This window comes from Lichenostomus cassidix, chromosome 3, assembly GCF_008360975.1.
Source record: "Lichenostomus cassidix isolate B80296 chromosome 3, HeHo_3.0, whole genome shotgun sequence".
In the NCBI taxonomy this organism is placed as follows: Eukaryota; Metazoa; Chordata; class Aves; order Passeriformes; family Meliphagidae; genus Lichenostomus; species Lichenostomus cassidix.
In genome coordinates, this window is record NC_139483.1 from 70,888,621 (window position 1) to 70,912,229 (window position 23,609).

Here is a 23,609-nt window from a genome sequence, read left to right on the forward strand (position 1 = left end):
ATTCCCTGGTCTTAAAAGCCAGCAGTCTACCTGTAGGAAGCTCTCATAAGACAATCTTTTGCATAAATCCATCATAAGGTTTGAACTTGTACCTTCAAAACCAAATTACTACAAGTTTGGTCTGTGGTGGACAGTGTTGCCCATGAAACACTAACTACAAATCCTTTACAAATTTTCAATATGTTCATACAATTTTTTTGGGTAAGTTTAATGTAACATATCTTGTTTCCACTAAGCAAAATCCCTACAGTCATGGCAAAGAGGAAACCCTAAGATTTTTCCATTATTTTTAGCTTGGACTAGATTTCCTAAGTTTCTGGAAAAACTACCCCTAATGTAATTAGGAAAGAAAGGTATTCTCTTGGCTCTGAGAAGTCTTGAAAGACAGTTCCATGTATAATTTACGGTGTACAGCTCAACATTCAGAAGAACTAAGTTCAGTGATGCAGAATGTCATTCCTTGAAGAAGAAAAGGGTAAAAGATAAAGCTGATATGTTTGTCTTCAAGACCAGATGTGTTGTTTTCTTGCATTTATGCAGCTAGCACTTTTCTTGAATTCTCACAATTTTTCCAGCATTCATAGAAAGATAGTGTTCTTGAATAGAAGCAAAAGGAATTATTTCTTACTTTTTCTTTAGAATCATATTTCATGAAAAATTTCTCATCTTGTCCATAAAATAATTAAATAGGATTGCAATAGACTTCAGCAATGGGAGGCTTGTTGATCTAAGTGGGCAGAAAAGAGGAAGGAAGAAAATGTTCCTGGTGTTCAGCTTAACAAATATCTTAGTCATAACTTTTCCAAACTTCAACCAATCAAAACTTCTTGTTCCAAAGTTCACCCTATATATCTGTGTTAACCTACTTTTTTTTCCTTTAAATTTCTAATGTAGCTTATTTAATATTTAAACCTTTATAGAAGGTATGTGAACATGACATTCCTATACCCGGACCATGTAGAGAAAATTCCAGTAAGGTGACTCAGTGTGATAGCTCCTTCGGGTTGGTTTTATTATTTTTATTTTTTGATTATTCTATTGCTGCAGTGATTAGGATTTCAGGCAATGAGCTAAAACAATATATTACTAGACTGGCAGTCAATCAGATCACTATCACTTCAAACATCATTTAAGAAGATCTACATTTTTTATTATTTATATAGCTCCATAGTTCATGGTGCTACATAGAACAAATCAAAGACAGATTCCCTGCCCCCTAAGAGCTTACAGTCTAGGCAAGTACAAGAACAACAGGAGAAGATAACACAGGCAGGGGACAGAGAGGGGTAGTAAATGAAAAGAAAGACAATTGGATTACAGTCACATGAAAAGCTAATGTTTTTATCTCGGTGGATACAAACTGGGGAGATGAGGTGTTTGAGTAACTTTATTTTAAATTAGAACTATATTTAAAGGAAAGCCAGAAGAAAAGGGCTTTGAAAACAAATTTGATAATGTCAGAAGTGCTTGTAGGAAGGCAGAGAGGCAAGACTGGAAGGAAACAGGACACTAGCATGTTTGAGGTTGGAGAGCAATGATCTTGCAAGTCAGATAAGCCAACCTCAGCGACCCTTGCTTTTCCTTTATGTCCTTGAAATTCTGACAGAAAATGCAAACACTTTTGTACACCTAATTTTGCCTTAAATATTATATCAGTACATATTTGGGGCTGTGTTGGACAAAATCTTGATTCTCCTTAAGTAGGAGTTTTGACACTTCTTTCAAACTTGTCTTTTAGTCATCATATTTTGTGTTTATTGATGTATTTGGAGACTAAGTGAAGTTGTGTCTGAAGTACTTAATGTATTTTTCTAATATCCTTAATATAGTAACAATACAAAAATTATTTTGTATCATTATCTTTTACCTCTTTGTACGATATTACCTCTGTTCATGACCCCTTTTCCCTGAAAATGTTTTTATCTTGTAGAGTATCAGGGCATTTCTCCTATTTGCGGCTTTGGATTTTGGCACAGTATTTTTTTCTCTCATAAATTACGATTTTTTCAATTCTGAAATATTAACTAGTTAGTGTAGTAGGACTAAACAGTGTTATTTTGGGGGTTGTGAACATTCTATGGGTGAAATCAGGAAGGATTAAAGCACAAAGCCTCAAGTAATAATAAAATGAAAGAAAAGGTTATTTCAAATCTATACTGAATTCTTCAACTGAAAATTGAGATAGAAATTTCAGAAAGAAACATCACATATAAAACTTGCCTGATACTCCCTGGATATATTTGTACTTTTGTTTATACAAAAGGAGAAGACCATTAAAAAGGCCTGCTGATGTCTTTAATTGGACAAATCCTCATTTACCATAAAGCACCACAGATCTCTTGATTTCATCCACCTATTTGGCTCACAATTTGCACTACCAGTCCTTCATAAATGACATTTATCAATAACATAGAAGGGTTTTTTTCCTCTTTTTCTAGTTATCTATTGCTATACAACCATGCTGAGGCAACCTGAAGATCTAAGTGATGCATCTTGTGTGTCTAAAATACTATATATGTCTATTTTCATTTAAACAGACATAGGGGAAAAAAAAAGTCCGGTTCAATTTTTACCCCCAATTGTCATCCACCAAGCAGCACCATTTAACTGAGCTATAACTGCTCTAAATTTCTTCTCTAGAGTGACATTTGAGGTCAGTCAGAGAAGCACCCATCATTCTGTCCTGAGAAATCAGTAGATTAATTAAGCTGTTATATGAAACCACATAAAGCAGTTATATATGGATTCTGAATCTTCGTGGGCCAGATACTCACTTGATTATTGCTGGGAAGTTCCATCAATTTTAATGACAATATAGAAATTTACATAGCATGAGAATTTGGGAATTTTGATATAAGCCTTTCAGAGGCCTTTCAAAACAAGGAATTTTTCTTCAGAACTGAGGATTTTTTTCACAACAGTGAAAAACAGTGAAAAGAGAATGAAAGTTTTGAAGAAATTGAAAGAAATTGAGATTTTTGGAGTACAAAACTATCAGTAGTATTTTCTACTCTTTTGGGGGTCAGGTCTTTGTTAGTCAATTTTCTGTAAATGTCTTAATACAGAAATAACTACTAATGCACAACAAAGTAAAAACATAAGTTAGTGCATGGTTGTAAAAAGAAAACCGTTATCCTACTATGAATCTGTGGAGCCATACATTTGTATTCTTGATCTTTAATACAAATCTCCACTTACATCTTTCCCTTAATAATGGAAGGCTGAAATTCTCACTGAAATCTTAAGTAAGCCACATTACCTCTGTGACAGAAGTTTTGTTTTTTGGGGAATTTTGACCCAATAAAATATGTGGGACATTTTCTGCATTCATTCTTTCTTTGGCTCACATAAAACCTTAATGGCAATTAGTCTTCTGCATCAATGAAATCCTGCTTATTTCAACGTCCTCAATGGAAAAAAGAAAGGTGTGTTTGAATATAATACAGCATTTTATTACATGATTTTACAAATTTTATTGTAAATCATCAATCAAATGCAATAGCCAATTTTTTTCCATTCCAAGCCATCATAATTAGGAGCTTTCATTGTGTTATATGACAGTTACTCTTTTCCCCTCTGTGTTTTAAAGAATTAACTTAAATATAAATTATGTAAGTATACCCATTTCCAGAAAAATTGCTAAAAGTGTTTTTATCTTCTTTATACTTCAGACAAAGATAACCTGTTCATTGTTATCACATAAATGGGGATGAAACTCACAAATATAAGAGAATTTGCTTTCTCAGTCCCTGCTCACAATGGAAATGGCCAGCTCAATCTCCATGAAGATTTATGATAATTGGGTAGTAGACACAAACCTCCCATTTACCCCCAAATTTCATTATATAATTTCTACAGTTTGAATGATATAGTCCTATGCCATAAAGATGATGATAAGATTAGATTAAATTAAGCCCAAATAAACGACCAACCTCAGTACTCACCAATGGCTTATTATCTACTATAACATCAATGTTTTTGGGGGGTTTCCTAATTAGTAATTTTTTTTCCATGTATAGACCATCTTCATAATCTTTTTTGGTTGACATAACATTCCTACATAGACCATAATATACATTTCTGGTTGAGATACAAATGAATTTACAGTAGACAGAGGTGCAAGATTCAGCATCTGTAGGGCAGTATTTCAAAATATTATGTCCAGGAACTCAACACAGTCAGGACGTATAAATTAGCTCTGAAGCAGCTAAGAGCCAAATCCTGCAAACAGTATCACAATGTACTGTAATGGCTTCTGTCAGAAATCCTAGCAAACTCTCTTGCCACATATTTAGTGGCAAGAATCATCAGGATAGGGCACTAAGCTGAAGCTAAGTACCAGTACTGACACAAAATACTGCACATATGTTGCTCAAATCACACAGCAAAACTAAACCAACTAAAACTGACATAAATTTAATGCTTTCTTTTCTTTTTTTTTTTTTTTAATTTTGTGCATTGGAGTCAAACAGCAAACTGAGTGCACTTTAACTTCTATCACAATGTGGTCAAGAGGTCTGTGTCTTTTACCATTTACAAACAATTGTTCATGACAGTATGTTATCAGCTTAGTGGAAACCAGGGGTGTAGCATGGCAAGCAGTGGTGGTAGTGCACCTATTTTTTTTATATTATATAACTTGAAAATATGTCTCTTCTAAGATTCCTTTTTCATGATAAAAATAGTTTTCACCAAACGTTGGTGGTGCGCACGCACTACCGCTCATGCTTGGCATCACACCCCTGACGGAAACACATGTTCTTATTTTGTTGATAAAAAGTATTACAAAAATTTCCATACAAAAACTATTTTCATAGAAATCTTGCATTTCCACAAATAAACCTGAACATTTTTTTTTTTTGGAAAAAAAAAACTGCTCAAGAATTTTGTTCATTTAGTACTGTGACTGTATTGAAAAATGCAGTCCTCCTTAAAGTTCTTGACATTCACTTCTTTTAGGTGACCCATCCCACTTCCAACATTAGCGAGAATTGCACAGGCTCCATTGAGTTCAATTAGTAGCAGGAACAAGTGTTTCAAAACCCATTCAGGCTAAAATGCAAGCCCTCTATGTGTGAAATACACTGCTTCCCACCCCCCTCCCTCTTTTCACAATTATAGAAAAAAATGAATTGCTTATATCTAAAGGTTGTAAGATACATTCCTTTGTACTAAGGAAACTTTCATTCATCTAAAAATTGGGTCAAAATTCTGGAAATATTTCTGTTGGTTTTTTAGATGAAAGTTCCAACCCAGTTAAATTGAAGTTACTTTTTTTTTTTTGTAATTATTATTTATTTACTTAGTTCAGTGTCACAAACAATCCTAAAAAAAAAAAAAAAGCAGGTGAGCATCCTCATATTTATTCTCCTATTCATGGGATTCAAGTTTCTTCACTTTTAACATTTCTTCCATCCAGGAAGCTCATATCGCTTTGTCCAGATGGTAGTTTCAGTCTACCAGCAGTTACCAACTTTTCTGTACTGGGAAGTTCAGAAGAACATATGGTTTCTTGTTCCACTACAGTTCTGAGACATTATTTTACTAGACTCCTTCTGTGGTTTGTGTCATCTTGGACATTTATTCTCCATTTCCTGGCAACCGTTGAACTTCAAAAGGAACCTGTAACTTCTCACTGAGACTGCATTTGAAACCAGCCACAAAACTGACATGGAACATTCATTCATTCAGAATGGTGGAAACCCATGACAAACAGTGTAACCCTGCATAACTTGGTTGATCCATGATGCTTGTGATTCGAGTCTGGCCATTGCAACTGCTGAGATCACAGAGTCTCTAGTTCATAGACACAGCGGCATGAGGTAACTCATTTTATTTTGCACTTGTTGCATATTTCCACAGGAAACATTCTCGCAAGGTTGTTTGGAAAAAAGACGACAGTTTGTGCTTGGGGTATTTGGCTTCCCAGCTCTATGCCATGGTTTCTTTACCTGGCAACCTTCTGTCGTTAAATGTGTGCATGTTGATTACTTCTTCTGTTTTCACAATAACGGGGGCCTGTGGCTTGTGTTTTAATCGACGCTGACACTTCAGAGACATCCTTAGCTCCTCTACCATGGCACTACAGAAGGACCTCTACAGAAGGAAATAGAGGAACAAGAAAAAAAACAGCTGTAAGAAACTACTAGCTGCAATGTCTAGAAGCAGATTCATTGTACTGGCACAGTCTTGTCAGTCTTCGCTTTGTCTCAGTCTGAAGCTCAAAACAAATAGATGTCTTTAAAATATGCATCTCATAATAATTAAAATTACTTATCAAGCTTTGATGACTCAGTGTAAAAATCACCTTGCCTCTGCAATTATTTTTCTGACAGGTACTGACTCTGGATTCACATGATTCCTATAACTATTTCAAGTAGGTTTTCTGTCAACAGGTTAACCTTGCAGTACAGGATCTGAATGTAACATGAATGTTAGGCATTCAGTAAAATCTCCTTAGCTATATTTCAAAACAATAATTGCATTTCTATGTGACTTAAATAAGTGTTCCTCAACAAAACATTAAGCTTTAGTATAAGAAGCTTACCCAAATTCATGTTTAAATAATGTTAAAATCCAGACCCATCACTGTAAACTATCTACTCCATTATTTGCAATATCTTCTGTATATAAACACTTTTCCCACTGCTGATTAAAATTTATGGAGTAAGTGTTTCCAAAAAAAAATCCCAAGAATTCAGATTGTTGATCTTTATGAAAAGCATATTATTAGAAAAAAGTGTAATAACATATTTCCATCAAATACTAAAATTTTGCACTCAAGAACAAATCCTAAAATATCCCATCAAATACTAAAATCTTGCACTCCTTTTTCAATTTTGGAGTGCAAGAAATTTGGAAAATAAACTCTCCCTATTTCCTGAATTCTCAACTGCTAATAGTGTGCTGAGCAATTAGCCTTGTCTCAGTGTGAGAACATAGGGAAGTAAGGAAAAAAATCTTGCTTTTGGGCTCTGTGAATTACCTCTAGCATCATACACATTAACTCACATGTTTTCCAGCTAACAGAGAAATGTACTAACTAAATAATCCATCCCAGAAGCTGAGATGTTAAGCCAAGCCTCTGACCATTGCTCTCACCAAAAGCAAATTTGAAGTGTGATCTAACCCTTTGCATTTTTCTCTATTAATAATTAATCTCAAGGCCAGGGAAATGATGGGGGAAAAAAGGCAAATGAACAAATGAAAAACAAACAAACAACCTATCAAACAAGAAAAAAAATGCAAAGCACCTAAAATTACTGTACCTCTTGATCATTTTTTGATATTTTTTGATTAGTGGTAGTCAATATATAATTGTCTCATTGATTTTTCAAATAAAAGTCCTGCTTTATTTCTGAACTGTTATATCTCCATTATTCATATAAACTTGAAGTTTGGAGATTAGATCCAGAAAATATTTAAGTGTCTCATCCTATCTAGTTCTTTGGGAACCTAGATTGAAGTTGTATTCATAAAAGTCTGCATTCAGTTTCCAACCTCCAGGGCTGAAAGCACTCAAAGCAGTAATGCACTCAGTTTTCCACATTAAATTTTATATTTTTGTCATTTGACAATAGTAGAAATTCTGCTAAACACAATGATGCTTGGCTTAGTCCTGGATCCTATCAGAATTCGCATTCCAGTTCTCCATGCATGGTTATCAATCCAATAGGTATGTTCTGAAAGGACCTAACAAACTCAGTTCCTTAAAAAATGTGGCAACTGCTAAAGAAGGATATGTGGCAGATATTACCCTTTTCTTCTGTGCAGCCAGTCATCAGCTGCAGCATTAGAGCTGAACATGAGTCACATTTAAGAGTGTCAATACAATAGCATCTTCTGCCAGAGAGATTTAAGCTTCAGTGTCTCAGTAAACAGCTATAACCTACAGGCATGAGACCACTCCAAAATAAAGTCACTTGCAGTTGCTGCCTACTGATCCTGTTCTATTTGGCATGAAAGCATTTAACAGAGGCAGAAGAAGAGAAAGGGAGATGGGAAATGTGAGCTGTTCTGTAGATTAGGGATGAGGGCACACAATGGAAGAGGAAAGGCTTCAGTGGTAATTACTGTTTCACTGAGAACTTCAATAGTTTTATATAAAATTCTGTTTTGTGCAGAAGAGTGAAAACATGAGTTGTCTTAATCATGAGTTAGAACTCATGTTCTTAATGTCAGAACACATTCATCAAATCCTGAACAAATGCCCTCTTCCTTAATCCTTTTCATGAATAAGGAAACAAGCAGGTGGGAAGCAAAGGAAAGGGCAATTTTGCTCTGGCTGTGATATTCTTCCTTTGAAGCATTTCTTTCTCCTGATGAATTTGAAATAAAGGAATGATGACCACTCAACTTATGATAGAAATGGCTATAGGGTTACCACCTACAACTAAGAAAAGTTTAAGCTGTGAGTCCAAAGGAGAAGGTATATCTCTCTGGTTGAGAGTCAAGTATGAGTCCTTCAGAGGTGAAAGTCTGGCATTTCTGGCTGAAGCGACCTCTGCAACATGCACTAGGTTGACATCCAGGACAGCTTTCTTTGTGTGAGTGAGGTGGCTAAAATTCCCAGTTGAATGGTCTAAATATAATGTGTCAGATCTTAACACATGAGGTATCTTTGTTGAACATTGTGTAGACGGTAGAAAACTGTACTGCCTTATCCAGCTATACTTTGAAAGAAAATATTAGATTCTCTTAGACTTACCCTTTTTTGCTAATAAAATGCTGGTGCTTAACATCAAAATTGCAATTATGATCAAGAAATTGAAATTAACTCTGAAATATTTTAAAAGGGCAAGATTTAATTTAGTATTCCCTAGGGCCTTACAGGCTAAATTGCTAAGGCTTGAAGATCTTGGCATTTCCACTATGCGAAGAACCTAGCATACAACTCAGGAGTTTCATAGGGAGTCCCTTAAGAAGTAAATGGTACAACTCAGCACTACACCACTTGTAGCCATTAAATGGCACTTACCTCTGGAATTAAGGATCTAACTGAAACATTCTGAGGAACAAAATCTTTCTAAATTTTAAAATGATGCATTAGTACTTAAAACTTTCAAGACTGTGTTCCTTGTCCCTTTTTTTGAAAAGACGCCTAAGAGTGCCAAATTAGAACAAATCCTTTTCAAGAGGGCAAAACCTTTGGAAAAAATCTGCCAAGGGTATAAATTTTTAGGTAATATCAGTAGGAAATAGATTACAACCAATACCCAAGAGGTGAGAAAACACGTCAACATTCTGAAATACCCATAAAATGAGTCTCAAGAAACTTGATAAGACATTTTAACGGAGAAATTTACCTGTGCATGAAAACTCATTAAAGAAGAAATTTCAGAATGACTGACAGTCTTTAAATAGCAGACACCACAATTTTGAGTTATTTTATATAGAAAATTCTTCCATTCTATGTTTTCAAAATATTTTTTATAAATTGTTTATGGGAATTTGTATCCAAGTATGGTAATAAAAATATTGTTTCTGATTATGACAGTTGTTACATATCTTCCTTTTTTGTTTGTTTCTGTGTTTGTTTGTTTCAAATTTCACTCACTGAAATAGTAATGCATTTTAAAAAGATCATTTCAAGGCCATCTAAGAGTTCATGACCCAGATATTTTTTCTTCTTTGGGTTCTATCTGAGAAATTTAAAGAAATGTTTTCACACATACTAAAAAAATAATATTCAATTAATTTTAGAAAGTATTAAATTATTGCTTTTTAAAATTGAAATTATTAATTTTTTGTCTGATTTCAATTCCAATCACTGTAGTCACCATTTTCTATACAGTTAAACTTTGTATTCTTTCACTGTTAGGATACAATTTTTGGAATAATAAGATATAAGAACAACAAGCAACTCTAGAATACTTTTTTATGACAGGTAAAGGCATTTTCAGATATGATTTGAGAAAAGATAATCCAATGTCTTGATCCTGAATTCAGCTGCTGGGGGAAAACAGCAAAATGTTTACAGAACTTAAAGGCTACATTTCAAAACTGTTGTCCATCATGGAATTGAGCACTTTAGTATATATTACAAGACTCTCAACTTAATTCAAAGAAAATAACCTCTTGCTCCCAACTTACCTTCCATACTGCAGGCATGTTACAAGAACATCAGTTATTATTGATTTTTCACTAACCCTTACAAAATCATAAGTTGTCTTCTTAAATGCTACCAGAAAGTAAATGCTGCCTCCAAGTCATCTTAGATATAATCAAATGCTAAAACAGTTTCAGGACAGCATACAGCTCTCTAAACCACAGAGCACATAAGCGCATCTGTTCTGTTCCAGTATACCAGGATAAAACATTACAAAAAAAATGTACAAAAGACATTTTTAATCAGAACTGTAGTTCTTAGCCTTCTAACACAAAACAATTTTGAAAAATTTCATCTGCTTAAGATTAATAAAGAAGTAACTGACACCTCTGACATTCTTTTCCACAGCTGACATCTCACGAGTCATGAAGAATCAAGATGAGAATTCTACAAAATGTTAACACTGCTTACAAGCTGTTTAGACAGCTTGTGCATGGCTTTACTGCATGAGAAAAAAAAAAGTATCTTTGCACAGATGTATTAATATGAAAGGTAGAAAATACTTACACTGATTTCATTATTTTGCTTCATGGGAATTTAGAAAGGTAATTAGAAATCATAATAGCATTTGTTAGACACAGAATTATGAGAGTATTGCCATAGATTTTTGCTTTAACAGTCTAAAAAGATCAACAGGAAGATAACAGAACAGCATGCCTGCACCCCTCTAAACATTCTGATTTAAGTGATTAATAGTCAGTGTGTTTTAAATTTAAAAATCTCCAATCACCGGTTTATGTTTTTCCCTTTTTAGAAGCAGATAATGTAAAGGCAACTGTCAACATTCAATAGAAAGATTTAGGATTTACTGAGAAGTTCATTGCTTGCAGTCTTGTCTGTCAGACACTATTTGAAGACTTGTTCAATTATCTTAAAGCAGTAACAGCAGTAACAGCATGTTGTTGTATTATGGGTCATTGTTCTAGCATCTAGTAAGACATATCAATCAAACTGGTTTTTATCTTGGAGTAATCTGAGAATGAATGCACAGTCCTACCCTGACTCTTCCTCCTAATCAGTTTCTGATTCCTATGCCACTCCTTAGGGTTTTAAAATATGTATATGGAAAATGAGTCAATCTTAAACCCTCTAGACAGAAAAACAAATCCTATCAAAATGTTGACTTAGGATCACAAAGAGGTGAACAATTAAAGAGCAGAAAATTACCACAGAAAAAGTGAAATCATATATCATGGAAGTTGAAGTACAAGCATTTCAAAGTTGAAGTGTGCTTGTAATGATCAGGTTTTTTAGGTTGTTTAGTTGTATACCTATTCTTAGGCATGACTGTAGATCAAAGATTGCACACATATATGTGCATACTATACATATCTATATATCCATAATATAGTTACATTAAAAATATTTTGCCACTGACTTTTCTGATGCAGTACAGTTTCAATCCATAGCAAGTATAATGCACAAGTACACTTTGGACTAAATTCACACCAATTACCCGAACATATCACCAATATATTCTCAATTTGAGTTGTAACAATTATTTAGTTTTCAGTAGAAGTAGAATGAGGAGCCATTTTAGGAATTAATTTTCAGACCAAAATATATGTCACTTGTATGAAACAGAGATTTCACTGCAGACTCAAATGAAGACAATAATATCAAGCAAAGTGCAAATTTTAATTCCACAAATCAAACTTTGCTTTCACCATAGTATCTACAAAGTCACAACCAGTAGAGTAGTTCCAGACAGCTTGATGAAGAATGAGGTGCTTTACCCTGTAACTGAATGCTGGTTGTTTCAAGGACTTTTGTAGCTTTTTGATGGAGAGCATCAACAAAAGTCTGATGGGACTGACCCTTCCTATAACAAAACCACACTGAAACTATTTTCTGCTGGCTGAAGTGCTCGCTGAGTTTTAGAGCTATGAGATGAACTTAGATGACACAAGGACCTCTCTGTAGGCCACTTCTAGTGTTTATTGTAAGTGTCTCCCAGTGAAACAATAAATTTCCAGCTTGGCTTAAATAAATTATCAACCGGTGTCAAAAAAACCCACATAAAACAAACAAACAAACAAAAGACCCCACCAAAAAACAATTCAGCCACTCTCAAATTCTAAAATTTATTTCCTAACAGAACAAAATGCACTGTGGTGGATGACAGAGACTTCCAGGAAAGCAGCACTTGAGTTCATTTAAAGTCTTCTGAAACTGTTTTCCTTGTTTCCATCCTGACAACTACCCTTCATCCTGTGGTTGATGGGGAACTTCTATTAGTGCAGAAAGCTATTCCAAAGTGGTTTTGTTTAGCTCTGCCAGCAGCCTTTCTGGCCATCACACTGACCATGATGTTTTTCTGACTCACCTGTGGACCTAGGCTGGGGCAGAAGGGATTGCACTTGTGTGGTTCCACTCTTTCCTCTCAGAGAAATCCCAGAGGATGGCAGAGGACAACTGCTCATCAGCCCCGAGGGCTCTCTCTCATGCAGGATTCCACAAGGTTTCATCCTGTCATCTCTCCTTTCAACATGTATATGAGGCCACTGAGGAGATAATGAAATAATTTGGGCTGTGGTGTCATCAACACGCAGATGATACACAGTCCTACTCTATTATCAGACCAGGATGGTGCAGTCATTTTGAGCTTCCAGTGCCTGGCTGAAGTAGGGGGGTGATGGCAGCTTAATCCCAGGGAGACAGGTGCTGTGTTGGACAGGTAAAGGCAACACTCAGAAGATAGCTTCTATCCTCACTTTTCAGTTCAACCTCTTCTGGAAGAGGCTGACAGTCTAACATTTCTCTAAGTTTGTGTCTGTGTTTTCAATTTGAAAGAGTGGCAATAAGTGCTATTTGTCATTAGTGTTTCAGTCAGAGGCAATAATTCCCACTGATGTAAACCTTGTCACACCAGTCCAGATCTTCTTCCAGAACATAGTACTGCTGTCTCATGTCCCTGGACAATGGCTACACATGAATGGCAGGTGTTTAATAAGGACTGAGGACAATTAATAGTACTCCAGCCAGGTAGCTGCCACTGACAAAATAAATAACAAATATATGGTACTGCCTAACTGGTTTAGAATGATATCCATTGCAATGTTAATGGGTCTGTATTTTGTAATCACAGCTGTACAGGATATTTCTCTGCCTTTTAGCACAGGTGATCCTGGTCGCACTGAATCAATCCCCTGAGATCTTGCATTCTCAGCCACAGGATGTTGAGGTTCATTCATGTGTGAATCATCTTTGATCCTACATCTAAATTCATTCCTTTTGTCCAAGGAATGTCAGGTTTGTTGATCACCAGGCATGGTGAAAGGAGGTGATGATGATATATAATTAATCCTTTTAATACCAATCTATCTGGATTAAAATGCTTTGTATAACAAAATTTGAAAATAAATAGTTAATTTTGCAGAGATATTTTAGAAAATAACCTTTCTTACCTGAATTCTAAAGAGCTTTTTTTCAAAGTTTGGTCAGCTTAAGTCCTCTGTACATTATCCATTGTAAAAATTTATACTAGTTTTACACTTCAGTGTGATAACATGAACTTAATAAAAAATTTAGCATGGCCTCAAATCATATTGAACAGAGAGAGACTATTACTATAACTTAATGCCAAGGTTTTCTACTGTTTCAGAAGCACTATCATGGTCATATTGCATTACATAATATCAAAAGGTTTAGCACCCATTTCTGTAAAATTGTATGGTTTCATCTGACAGACAAGGATATTTTCTCAATCTAAAAGGTAGTAGGAAGTGCTTGTTGTTACTTTGCTGACCTATACAAAAGTCAAAGTAAATAAATCAGCTGAACTACACTGTATTTATTACTACAATTAACTGTAGTGTAGCTGATAAATTCAAAATTGGAAGTTTAATATTTCATACTATATGCTAAAATAATATTTAGAGGAAGGCAATGAAAAACTATTAGAAAGACACAAATGTTCTATGATCTGACATTTTTTCCATTAGAATGAAGAAAATATTTTTATCAGAGGAAAAAAATAATTATATAATGTGTTTCTTCTACTGATGACTGAAAGTGACTATATTTGCTATAAAGTAAAAACATGTAGGAATTTCCAAATTTTGTTTTTCTAAATTTAAATTCTTGTTGAACCTAAAATATCCCACAATTCAGACTTATAATTTAAGCTCTGATCTTTGACTGAATGACTATGGAATTACAGTGAACCTCCTGTACTTGTGTACAAGTCAGCTTTTCATACATTCCTAAATTTTCTGCTGTCTTTTGAAACACAAAAATTAAGACATTAAAAATACCTCAGAAAAAAAAGTCCATTACCAAATAGATACTGGTTGAGCTGCAATCAAAAATCAAAATAAAGATCTTGGTTTCAGTGTTTTATTGTTTGCAAATTATTTTAAAATGCCACAGTTGGTAACTTGCCCTTCTCCACTTCTGCTTTTGTTTTTTTTTTAACCTTCTGTTAAAGGTGTTTGGGGGTGTGGATTGGATTTTGGTTTGGGGCAATTTTGTTTTGATTTTTGGGGTGTTTGCAACAGTTCCTCCACTTAGTATCCTCTAATATTAACTTACATGGTTTCCAAGAGGGCATTTAATTAAAATTAATACCTCAAATTCAAGTAATCTCTACACTTACACACACACAAATTAACCATACAAGTTTATACATACTCATACAGTGCTCAGGGGAGTACAGGATGATAGAAGTTCCCAATTTTCCTACGGCATATCTGCAGAATGCAGTGTGCTAATGTTGGAAAAGCATTTTCTTTCATGCCCTGTCACAGCCGCTGCTTTTCCCAGCCAAAATTAAAATTTCTGAGGTTACTCCATTAAAAAATGTGACACAAAAATACAGACTAAATCACTGACTGTAGACTGTATAAAAGCTACTTGGGATATAAATCCCAAAGCTTTTACTTTAATTTACCAAGAATGTCCACATTCTTTTGTTTCTTGTAGCCTGAGGAACAGGCTTTTCAACTTTAAAATCTTTTGAACATGTCTCTCCCTGGAAAAAAATCACTAGGCTGAGATTTACTTTGGGATTGTTCCAAAACTATTATAAATTACTGTCCCAAATTCAAAGTCTTTTGATATTAAACTATTAGGAACATTTTTGAACTTCAGCAAAACTGACATAACTGCATTTTTTTTAGAAAGTAAAGAAAAATACTTTAGTGAAATACTTTAGTAACTTTGGGAAAAGTAACCCAAACCTCCATACCATAAAATATTATGATAAAATAAGAAGGATCCTAAAACCTTTTCATTTTTTCAGATGAAACTGTTTAAATTTGGTTTAGCACTCTTACTAAGATAACAATTAAAGACTATAATACTGATTTTCTACACATCCTACTGACAAAGAAGCACCACAATAGCAATACTGGAATTACATTCTAATGTTTTCACAAGTGCACACGTAGTTTCTATGGCACAGCTGACACAATAGTATCTAATCACTGTGTGAAGGTGGTATAAAAATGCAAATAATCTCAGCGAAAACTTTAAAAAAACCAACACACAAAATCAAAGGACAGGTCAATAAATCCTCAAACTGAGACTCATCAATATATTATGCTAAATATTAATAGTCTTCAAGGTCAATGTTTTCCCTGGCCTTCATAATAATAATATGAGCTATACAAAACTAAATGCATGAAATGGACATAAACCCATAATGCATTGATGCACATCAATTAAAAACAAAAAAAGGTAAAAAAAATAGTAATTTTTTTTAAATGGCTTCTGTTTCTAACCATGCTTATCACTGCCCTCTGAGTGCCTGTTAAAATAAGGGAGCAGGTCATTCACCAGCAAATGCAATTATAAAATGCAAATGACTGAGCATTTATCGTCAAGATTGGCTAGATAAAAAAGGTCTGATAATGACATGTTTCCAAGTAGATGACAAAATTAGATGTTTGTATCATAAACAATGGGAAATAATACAAGCCTTTAGTATTTTTATAAAGGCTGCAATTAAACACTAGGTAAGCACTGTGACACAAATTTTATTAAAAAGTGACAATTAAATTTCCCTCTCAGAAATTAGAAAGCACCATCTTGTGGTTGCTCTGCAGGAATGCAGTCAGGACAACCTGACCTCCCATCTCCTCTTACCCCTTCCCACTGCGCCACCTGGAATGTCAACATTCTGCCATAGACAAGGATCTTGCTCTGTCATTTTCAGCACTTCCTCTGAAGGAAACAGTGAGACTGTGTACTAGGCAAGACTAGACGAGTTATCTAGTCGAAAATGTACTCCAGGTTATCACATTATTAAAATGTGCGTGAGGTAGAAAATTCAGAATTACCAGCAATCATAGTAAAACCACATTCAATTTCTAATAAGTTTAAGATCAAATACTACCATAACCTAAAGTCTCTGAAGCTTTTGAAAACTGCATAAAACTGTTCCTGCTACCCTTACATATTAAAACCATATTTTGAGCATTTTGCAGAAAGTGTTTTAAATTTTTGTATGCAATTCATTTCAGGCAAGAGCTATCCAGATAAATGTGTGCCATCTCCAAAGACATAGTTAGCCTCATGTACACGTCACAGCTCAGCACTCAGAATTTCTTGTTCAGTGGAATTTGCAGTTGTAAGTAAAACATTTCTGTATGTAACTGTATGTGTATATTCCTAGCTACTGATCTCTGCTTTGGGCCCAGTCCTGCCAAGTGCTCAGTCATTGTACCTTGAGAGGTAAATTATCCACACTGATCTTTCTCAGCTCAATTGCACAGCTGAGCAGGGAATTATTTAACATGGAAAGTTCAATAGCTTTTGTCTTCCCTGGGAAAATGTATGTGAAATATAAACAAGTATTAATGTAGTTATTGTTTTCATTGCTTTTATAATAAATTATTAATAAATAACTATTTCAGAGAGGTTAATTTAATTGATGTTTATGTTATGATTTGATTGTATAACTCAAGAAATACTTTGTTGGCGTTACATGTTTCAGTACATGCTAAGACTTAATCTAGTATTTTTTACAATAGGAAGTGTATGACCTCATCTCTTAACAAATGGTTAAGGTATGTGTCTCATTTCACATTATTTGAAGTACTTAATAAAAATGAGGTACTTAATCAAAATTAAGTACTTAATCAAAATTAATAATATGTACATCTGCTATTTTTACACAAGCATACCTAATTCCAACCTGCTGAAGGCTCAATAAGTTTTGAATGGCTAGAAATGATAGCAGAATTTAACCTATATATAGCTCTTTTCACATTCATAATTACTGGATTTTCTGGAAAATAGTTAGTAATTTCAGATACTCATTTTTCAAGAAAGGGGCTTTAGTAAGTGTCAGTGACTGGCAGTCTAACTGCGATAACATCCAGGCTTATCTCTGCTTTTGAAAGGTGTCAATAAAAGAGGAATTTCTCTCTGTCTGGAAAGTGTTGCGGTGGCATAAAATCATCTGTTTCCCAGAAAGTCTCAGGAGTGTCATATGTTTCCTTCAGACTTTTAAACACATCAGGGGTATGGATGTTCTGAACAACTTTGCTTAAAAGATGCAATGTTTTTTATTTTAGCAAATAACACCATTTTATCTGCTGTTTTTCTGAAGTTGATTCCTTGCAAGATTTCACTCTTCCAAATAGGTTCAACAGTATCTCTGTTTATGTGTAAGCTCCAAGAGCAGCATGCCATAAAAAATTCTAAACCCCCCTATCTATATTACACAATTTCAATCTGCATTGCCTCCCTGCTGGAAGTACAACTGAATATTTTGTACACATTAAAAAGCAAACACATACATGCACTTATACCTCAGGATACTCCATGTATTCAGCAGCTGAAGTTATCTGATTCATTTTGTTTCCTTGGCTCTTAGTATGACCTTTGATCTTCCCTGTTTCCAAATATTGGCAAACATTATGCTAGAGTGATACTCTGATTCCAAAGGGATCAAACCACAAATGTTACCAAAAATAGGTGCCTCCTCTCTCCCCATGGGATATCCAAAACAGCATTATTTGCATGGTTTACTCATCTCAGCAGGGAACTTGGAGAAACTGGAGACAAATGGCAGGATTTCTCATTTCTCCTCTGGCTGTTGTTACTCCCTCTCCTAGGCAAAGGGGATCTGCTGCATTTGGAGAGGCTGAAAGAAGATGATTTCTGAAGGTTTTTTGGGTTCTACAAGAAGAGTGGGTGAGAGGATGCTGGCGTAGGACACGTGCAGGGGTGTGAGTATCATCTTTCTCTTCATTCCATAAATAAAATTGCACTGAAATTTCAATGTCTGCTGATATAAGGGTATGTGGGAGTAGCAGGGAGGAGATGGAAGGTAAATGATTGGAGGCAAGGAGGAGAGAAAAGACAGAGGCCTGACTCGACCCAACTGCTTCAGATTTATTCCTAACTTTTTAAAGTATCTAAATACTTGACGATGAAATATTTCTGGTACAAATACTATTTGAAGATCATGTTCCTCCAGTCATTGCTATCTCTATCCAAATCTAATAAACAAACAAGTAGAAAAAAGCAAACACCAAAAAAAAAAAAAAGAAAAAAAAGAAAAGAAAAAGAAACTCCAAATATAAACATCCCTCACCCGCCACTCCCCAAGAACTAAAGGACTTAAGGAAACAAATCCTTAATTAGAAAATTTCTGTTTGCTTCCTCTCACAACTTCCAGCATGCTGTTATTGTCATATATGTATTTACGCCCTGTAAAATACTGAACTTGTGTAACAAGATTATTATCAAAACATCCCTATTCTTCTAATTGAATGCTTGATAAAAATCCAGACAATCTAAACCAAATTTTACTGATGTTCATGTGAGATCCATATCCATTTTAGGAATGGATAAAAAAAAAATATTGACATTTACATGGGTTTCTTAAGTAACCAGTATATTTTTCCTTACAAATTCATTTCAGAAACATTACATTCCAATAGTATGTTAACAGAAGGAAATATCCTGCATTATTGTAAAGAAGAGTTCCTAAAACGTCCTTTAACAATTAAATGAATGTACCCATGTTCAAAGTGTTTAGGACCTTGAAATCTCACACTGCCTTAGTGTGTGTTAGAAAAAATTTTTAAACAATATATTTATAACAGGAAACGTGAGTACCAAAAGCTTGCCTCAAAAGAAGTGAAAACAGACAGTAAATTTTCTGAGTAATGATCCAAGTTACAAAAACTCACTAGCATCATCTGGAAAAATACCAATATAAATACAGCTTTTGGATTTACTACTGATTTTATTAAATTAAATTTCTAAATGTAAATTTAAAAATAGTCATAGGTCACAAATGCCTCAAAAGGAAAAAATAAAAAAACATCTAGTCAAATTTAACAGTTTCTCTCAATGTCTAAAATTCAGAACTTGCCGTAGCAATAAAATATACTGTTTTAGTTTAGGTTTAGACATGGGCACATACATATAGAAAGATTTATTTAATTATTATGCAAAAATGAAAATTTCAACTATGAATTTCTCATTATATTACTAGTCTTAGCACATTTACAGTATTCTGGTTGTATAAATTGCAAGTACAGAACAAGTTAACAATAGGATTTCCCAAACTGGGTCAGTTTGAAATTACAGGACATCATATCAGTAGTAAACCCACCAAAAAAAGAATCATGCTGATGTAATCTTTTCCAGATGTTACCAGGACAAATTTGCAAGTATAAACTCCTATAAAGAACATTTCTATAGAGACATTTTTAGATTTTGACTTTGAGCTACAGACAGTTTGTCTTTTGAAAATCAGAATTATCTGTAGAAGATTAATTTGTTTCCCATTACAGTTTCAGATTTCTTCTTCATCCATAAAATTAACTGCAGTGAACTTCCAGGAGTAAAAAGCTGTCTTTTTTCAGGCTTGAATAAGAGGAGAAATAGTCACTTGTCCTGAAATCTGGCTACAATTAAACATATTGAAGAAAAATTAAAAGCTGCAAATGTAAAACTTCGGATATTTTGCTGTCATCCTTTCTTATACAAATACTTTACTATAAAAATAAATGATAAGTATCACGAAACATCAGTACATGTTTAAGGTATTATTTAAATAGGCCATAAATATAAAATAAACAGGTAATGACCATATTTACCTTTTCCAACTGGGCATTTTTTTTTGATTTATACAAAAACTCCCCCACTGCCACAAAGACAGAAAGCACCAATCCTGCTGCCAGCACAATGAAGATTCCTCCAATATTTTGAACTCCCAAAGCACTGGCCTCTTTACTTTCCTCTTCTGGGCAACCATTGCCTCTCCACCATTTCTCTTTCATCATGTGGAGCTTGCCTTCTTCCTGCAGCTGGAGAATTGCTATAGTGATCTTGTCTCTATATGGAGAACCTAAATAGACCACAGGGAAGAAAAATCACATGGAATATATTACATGAAATGTCAGTTATGCCAAATAAGAGCAAACAATATCTCATTAAAAACTGTATCTTTAACAGCCATAATATTAATCCAAAAGGCATTTGCTTCTCAACACAGTCACACTGGTCACATAAATAAAAACCCACTTGCTCACACAAATATATATCCACAAACTTGATCCAGCTGGTGTTGCCAGTAAGCCAGGCCACTTGCTGCAACAATTCCTATCACATTTAATCCCATGATCTCAAACTCCTTCCTGCCCAACAGTACTCTTCACCTAAACAGTATTTTTCTTTCAAATTTTTTCAATATTTTTTTCCAAATAGTTTTTAATTGCGCTTCAGTAGATTTAGTCTAATATACATAAATCTACAGGCTGTTGCCTCATAGCTTGTTACCCTAAAGCTAATACAAGGTCTGATATTTAATGAACACTTTATCCTATTAGTTTATTAAAACGGGGAAAAACAATTTATGCTTCAGGACCAGCCCACACAAGTCTCTATTTGATAGATTGTTAGACACTTAAAACACCTTTCAACATGCACTTATTAACAGCACCAAGTAGCAATACGTTCAGAAGGATAAGGTTAAGTGTGTTCGGATAATAGGGATGCAAATTCTCATATTTGATATATTTCTTTCTCATAATTCAGTGTTTTAAAATTACATGATAATTTTGAAGCTTTTGAACATTTCAATACTTCAAGGGACAGTTCAAAGGCTGTCATATCTTTGTATGTAATCTGCTCTCTTTGTATTGTGCATAAGGGCTTTTCATTGAGTATTTTTAAATCTACATTGATAATTGAATAATGACAATGGAGAAAGCTTTTATTTTCTGAATCTTAGAGAGTAAATCATGTCAGTTAGAAGTGCTTTCTGTGTTAAGATTTGCGCAATGTTTAAGCAGAGAACAAAGGCATCATTTTTCCTATCCTCCTTCAAAAACAGGAGTAAAAGACTCTTCATTGAAGTGGTTAAGAAATCTCAGGAAAGAAAGAAAAAGGGTAGATGAAAAGGCATGGCATCCCCTCTTTCAGTTGATATGAATGCAATTCTCTAATGAAGCCCTCCTCTTTCTTTCTATCATAATGATGCTACTTACTGGCTAGAGTTTTAGGGTTTCTTTCAGCTGAGTAATAAAATACATTTTCATTAACATTTAAAAAAATCCTCTGTATCCACTAGAGAGATGCTGCCTGTTTAACTATTTAATGTATTTTGGTCAGCTGCAAAGGAGCTGAAGAAATGCATGGATAGTATGTTTTATAGTCTTTAAACTGTCAGAAAACCTATATACTATTTTTTTTTAAATTTCTTTTAACTTATTCTATATTTCTTCAATATCTACAGCTTATACTAAGAAGAAAACATAAAAAAATAGCTGCTGTGTCAGTATAGAACATAGGAAGGGCACTTAATTACAAAAAACAGAAGCACCATTTCCTTTATTCACTAATAAAATGTGGGGAGAGCCATCCTCAAAGTATTTAAATTGCAAGGACTTGTGCACTTATCATCTGTGCTTAGAAAAAGATGATCTTTTGTGCTAGGAGGTAAACTGTTTGCACAGAACTATATAGGAAGCAAAAAGAAAGGAAAACATTCTTGCACATGCAGGGGCCTCAGTCACATCATTTCAGACCATCCTGATTATGCTGGAGCTCTGCAAAACCCTATACTTGACACATTGCTTCAGTCAGATGGAAGAAGGAAAGTGATTAGTCCACAAGAGCCTGGGGAAGTGTAAGTGCATTCTGTAATCTTTTGGGGATATTTTCAACATTACACTGCATATAAATATTTAACAACAACAACTTAAATAACATTAGATTCAGAGAAATAATCTTGGACCCACTTTAAGCTGTCTTCTGATCTGACAGGCTGTTTTCTAATTAAACTGATTTGCATTTTATTTCCACACTTTCTGTTGGTCTAAATATAGTGAGTACCATCTATTCTTCATGTATTATTTATATTTTCTGGGGATCAGATTTGTACACTTACAATTCTGGTCTATTCAAAACAGTTAAAATGTTAAATAACTGAGGAATTCATAGACAGAAACAATAAAGCATGGACTAACACAGTCTACAATTAGTTAAGTTTATGAAGGTTGCATTAGAAACACTCAGTTAATGGTAATTCAGCTCAACAGTATTTGTATTACTTACTGTTGGTGTTGTGCAAAATTTTGCACAAATAGTTGTGGAATGGACATATTACAGGGCCTTTGGTGTTTCTACTGCAATATTTATAGTTGTATCCTGTCTAAGAAGCAATCCTCTCACAATTAAGGATCAATGTGGGATAACCATCATTATATATTGCTGCTATAAAATCAAACATTTAAAAATTTATACCCATGAAAAAGCTAGCATTGAATGCTGTGGTTCTATTCTATTTCTGAAAGACTTAAGATGTTCTATATTCATAGGTTTGTATTTCGCAGCAAATACAGAGTACAACTAATAAGCTGATACTTTGAAAAAAGGAATTTTTAATGCTGTTTATACTGATCCAAGTAGCTATTAAGAGAACAAAGGAAGCATATGAACAGTATCATTTCCTCAGACTAAATTTTCTTCTAGCTTTTTTTCTTTTACAAACTGGACTGCAAGTCCCAGCAATGGAAAATCCACCCAGAAGCACCTGAACCGGCTGAAAGTATCGTAGTCTGAACTGTGGATGATAAAGGCAGCATAAAAAAAGAAAAAAAAATACATAAAATGGTCAAGGCACCCAGATTACACTCTGAATGTTACAGCTGTTTTCTCTGCAGAACTGAAAAATTCAGCAAGTAAATGCAAAAAGATTTCTGACATTTATGGGTAATTTTCCCTATCACTCTCATCATATGAGTGAAAGATGACTCAGGCTCTTCCATGAGGTGTTGCAAGAAGGCCATGTGCTTCTTTTTATATTTTTAAATCTAAAGTGTTTAATTTAATTTTATTTAACTTTTCATTAAAGAGAATTTACTGTTCAAAACAAAGCAAAAAAAAGAAATTTTATGACACAGAAAATATATATGAATGAGTTTGTAAAATATGTACAGTAGGAGTAAGAGTGAAGTAATAGAGTGTAAGAAAAAGGAAGAAAAATAAAAGAAACAGAGAATAAAATTCTGAAACATAAAGAAATAGAAACTAC

General features: G+C 34.2%; 1 protein-coding gene across 3 annotated transcripts in view; it reads right to left on the minus strand.

Annotated features, from left to right (window-relative positions):
• Positions 1-1,125: 1,125 nt before the first annotated feature.
• Positions 1,126-23,609, minus strand: part of GRIK2 (glutamate ionotropic receptor kainate type subunit 2) — a 360,582-nt gene continuing 338,098 nt past the window's right edge. The window contains exons 16-18 of one of the 3 annotated variants that reach the window (XM_085056271.1): positions 20,170-20,420; positions 12,435-12,612; positions 5,943-6,096 (exon numbers count right to left, since the gene is read on the minus strand). In XM_085056271.1, the coding sequence (XP_084912397.1) occupies positions 6,083-6,096; positions 12,435-12,612; positions 20,170-20,420 (443 nt within the window). In that variant the 3' untranslated portion in view covers positions 5,943-6,082. Of the gene's footprint in view, positions 6,097-12,434; positions 12,613-18,955; positions 19,978-20,169; positions 20,421-23,609 lie in introns of those variants that run through there. The other 2 variants (XM_085056272.1, XM_085056273.1) reach the window with 2 other exon arrangements.